The sequence below is a fragment of the Atta cephalotes genome, assembly GCF_000143395.1.
Source record: "Atta cephalotes unplaced genomic scaffold scaffold00042, whole genome shotgun sequence".
Classification (NCBI taxonomy): domain Eukaryota; kingdom Metazoa; phylum Arthropoda; class Insecta; order Hymenoptera; family Formicidae; genus Atta; species Atta cephalotes.
The window spans coordinates 89,837-91,874 of NW_012130106.1; the positions used below are offsets into that span (position 1 = coordinate 89,837).

Sequence of the window (2,038 nt, forward strand, 5' to 3'; positions counted from 1 at the left end):
TATAGTATATATATATATATATATATATATATATATATATATATATATATATATATAGGGTGCTTTTCAATTGCAATATCCCTAGACACTTTCGTGCACATGACGACACAAGTTACATTTCAATTGTCCGTTATCGTCGACACTACAACACTACACATCTGTACTCAGTCGAGGACTGTGTAAGCTTGTCTTTTCTAATAACAATTACATGTTACTACGGCGGCTATAATGAGGTTGAATGGCCGGCACTTTTACTTTTTTTTTGTTTAATACAGGCAGAAAAAGCTACATTTAATCTAACTCTATCTGAACTCATCTCAATCGTGCACAGCGTACACATTCTGTTCCAATCAAAGCTTGCACTATGTTATGCTTTGTGCATTCTTATATACGTTTGTGTTAAGATGTGTTAAGCAATTGGAAAGCACTCATTTTTTTCCTTCATCCTTTGTTGCTTTTAATGAAGATACTGATTTTTGTTCAATTTGTGGAAAAAATGAAATTATATGAATATTGCGTTAATATGATATACATGGTATGCAATTTCATACAACAAATTTTTGAGGAATTAGTTGATGATATTTTTTTTATTGAAAACTTTTTTATGGACATCGCTTTGTACATATGAACAGTATATTCTTACATAATTTAATCAATACAATATCTTAAATAATCTGAATAATCAATGTCAATTTTCTAATATATATGCCAATATTTTCTTGAGTCTGTAACGAAAGAAAATACATATAATTCTTTATAATCGGGTGAAAGAAGTGTCAGAGTCCCCGAAAATCATAATTGTTAATAATAAGAAATAAGCATGGGTATTTTTGAAAGAAAAATGGATTAGATGCACCAGAATGAATATAATTGAATATAAAATAAATAAGTAACATCGTTTCCAGTTGAATGAAGGCCCACGGAAATGCCCACGCTATTGGCCTGACGATGAAACCGATTATGATCACATAAGGGTCCGTTACATCCGTAGTGAGAGTTGTCCATATTACACGCGTCGCGAATTTTGCATTTTGAACACAAAGACTGACGAAAGTGGAGTCGTAAAGCAGTATCAATATCATGGCTGGCCAACGGTGGAGGGTGAAGTACCTGAGGTGACGCGCGGTCTTATTGAGTTGGTAGATCAGACATTGGCGAACGACATCGAGACGAGCGGCTCGTTGGTCGTGCACTGCAGTTACGGATCAGATCGGAGTTCAATGTTCGTGGCTCTTAGCATACTGGTCCAGCAATTGCGCACTGAGAAGCGCGTAGATATTTTCACAACGACGAAGAAATTGCGTTCTCAGCGACACGGCATGATCAGCACCTTCGTAAGTGTCATAATTTTCATAATTTTCTCCATATTCTCTATATTTTCCATACCGTGTTAAAGAATTTAATATTATCTATGAAGTTTGACATAAAAAGCTAGTCTATTTAAAAAGTAGACAATAACAGTTAATATTGTATTACAACATTGAAATATGTAAAGATGAAATATGTACTAGATATCTATATTTTTTCCATTTTCTGTCATCCAATTTTTTTTCAATTATTTATGATGAAAATAAATTACAACTTTGAGGATTACAATTAAATATTATTTATCATATTTATTATATTATATTATATATTGTATTATATATTGTAATTGTATTTTGTGTATAATATTTATCATTGTACGTGTTGTTAGGCGCAATATGAGTTTCTTCATCGTGCCATCGTAAATTACTCGGATCTTCACAATTTAGTCGATGATGAAACGACAGCATAATGTTTGAAAATTAGCAGCAAGAGCGAGACTAAATTGTTCTAAATTGTTTGGGCGGACATGTGCGCGAAAAAGTTCCGTGACAAGTGTCCGACGATCCACGAACGTTCAAATAAGCGTACATTGCCTCAACCAAAGATGAATAAACGTCGATAAAGATCATTAATGTCATCGTCATCATCATTATTATCATCGTCATATAAACGGAAAGTGGATCGCGATGCACAAAGCGGATCTAAAGACTTGTACATAATATGTTCGCAA

At 33.3% G+C, this 2,038-nt stretch overlaps 1 protein-coding gene across 1 annotated transcript in view; it reads left to right on the forward strand.

The window, feature by feature from the left end:
- The window catches only part of LOC105622236 (tyrosine-protein phosphatase 69D), a 34,402-nt gene extending 32,625 nt beyond the window's left edge, over window positions 1–1,777 (forward strand). The window contains exons 10-11 of the mRNA XM_012203660.1: window positions 906–1,334; window positions 1,697–1,777. Coding sequence (XP_012059050.1) covers window positions 906–1,334; window positions 1,697–1,777 — 510 coding nt within the window. The remainder of the gene's footprint in view (window positions 1–905; window positions 1,335–1,696) is intronic.
- The last annotated feature ends 261 nt before the right edge of the window (window positions 1,778–2,038 follow it).